This window comes from Vicia villosa, unplaced genomic scaffold, assembly GCF_029867415.1.
Source record: "Vicia villosa cultivar HV-30 ecotype Madison, WI unplaced genomic scaffold, Vvil1.0 ctg.002391F_1_1, whole genome shotgun sequence".
Lineage (NCBI taxonomy): Eukaryota > Viridiplantae > Streptophyta > Magnoliopsida > Fabales > Fabaceae > Vicia > Vicia villosa.
This window is the reverse complement of record NW_026705915.1, coordinates 76,273-77,933: the sequence shown is the minus strand read 5'-3', so window position 1 is coordinate 77,933 and position 1,661 is coordinate 76,273. Positions and strand designations below refer to the sequence as shown.

At 34.2% G+C, this 1,661-nt stretch overlaps 1 protein-coding gene across 1 annotated transcript; it reads right to left on the bottom strand.

Annotated features, from left to right (window-relative positions):
* Positions 1–383: 383 nt before the first annotated feature.
* Positions 384–1,247, bottom strand: LOC131638711 (uncharacterized). Its single transcript, XM_058909270.1, has 2 exons — positions 782–1,247; positions 384–709 (listed from the first exon to the last, which is right to left on the bottom strand). Exons 1-2 carry the CDS (start codon positions 1,245–1,247, stop codon positions 384–386), a joined length of 792 nt encoding a protein of 263 aa, XP_058765253.1.
* Between the last annotated feature and the right edge of the window lie 414 nt (positions 1,248–1,661).

Below are 1,661 nucleotides of genomic sequence, written 5' to 3'. Positions count from 1 at the left end.
TATATTTTTCGTTCCCCTAATATTCTCTTCAAAGTAACTTTAATTAAAATAATATGTACATATTAGTTCACAAAATAATAATTACTTGGTAAATTTTTTTCACTCTGGGACAAGCCTTAGTGATTTATTCAAAACATAATTGTGACAGGTAAATATACGCACTATAACGTTATATATATAAGTAAAAGTAACAATTACCATCTCCAATCTATTTATCTCTCTTTTATTTGAATATAGTTTATTCTCTCTCTCACTCTCCTTAATTCAGAAATCACAAAATACATTAGAAGATAAGTTGTCGAGTGAACGATAACTTAATGTTAAATATGGTGGTGGTGTAAATTGGGACTCTCTAGTCTCAATCATGCAATGCAATGATTATTCTAAGGTTGAAAGGAATTCGGGTAGTTTGGATTATGACCTCTTAGACTTAATTTTGCAGTGAGATGGACACTCGTTGGATGTAAGGAATTGTCGTGGTGTGGATTAGGACCTCCTGGACTCAATCTTGCAATTCCATGAACATTTCTAGTTTTCAAGAAATCATGGTGGTGTGAATCTGGACCTCCTGGACTCAATCTTTCAATGCGATGAACATTCCCCATTTGTAAGGAAGCATGGTGGTGTGGATCTGGACCTTCTGGACTCAATCTTGCAATGTGATGAACATTCCTCGTTTGTAAGGAAAGATGGTGATGTGGATCGGGACCTCCTGGACTCAATTTTGCAATGTGATCGACACTCGTTGGATTTAAGGAATTGTCATGGTGTGGATTAGGACCTCCTGGACTCAATCTTGCAATTTCATGAACATTTCTAGTTTGCAAGAAATCATGGTGGTGTGAATCTGGACCTCCTGGACTCAATCTTTCAATGTGATGAACATTCCCCGTTGGTAAGGAAACATGGTGGTGTGGATCTGGACCTTCTGGACTCAATCTTGCAATGTGATGAACATTCCTCGTTTGTAAGGAAAGATGGTGGTGTGGATCGGGACCTCCTGGACTCAATTTTGCAATTTGATGATCACTTTTTGGCTGTAAGGAATTGTCGTGGTGTGGATTAGGTCCTTCTGGACTCAATCTTGCAATGCGATGAACACTCCTCGTTTGTAAGGAAACTTGGTGATCAATATGATCCTTAATATCAATAAAGCGATGAGTTGCTTTAGAATTTCCCATCAACAATGCTAAAAGAGATACTTCGATAAGCATTATTGAAAAGAACATGTTTAGCAAATTTGCCATCGCTAAAATAATAAAGACTACAATGTTGATACACACAAACACACAAAATGTATTAGGAAAACATAATGAGAAAATATAAATTATATATATGAGCAACAGTTTTTTTGTTTGAACGGCATGCTAATGGCAAACATTAATTTGAATGTCTATAACAAGTAATTTTTACTCAACAACTTAATTATTGTTTTGAAAATAAAACTATTACTTTAAAATAGAACTATTTGTTATGTATTTGGCAAAAAGTTATTAAGTATGAGTGATAAATTACTTAATTTCTCAACAATCACACTATTGTTGGGAAAACCTTCTTATTCCAACAACAACAACTAGTTTTAGTGGTTGAAATTTGATTTGTTTTTTTTTAATTATTTTACTATATTGAAATTTTCAATTTCAATCACCAGATGGGGCATT

Bases quoted from the DNA above. Each gene is read 5' to 3' on its own strand.
- LOC131638711 (XM_058909270.1), bottom strand. From the start codon at position 1,247: ATGGCAAATTTGCTAAACATGTTCTTTTCAATAATGCTTATCGAAGTA. The intron at 710-781 runs GTCCTAATCCAC...TGAGTCCAGGAG, and splicing joins TGCAAGATTGAGTCCAGGAG to GTCCCGATCCACATCACCAT.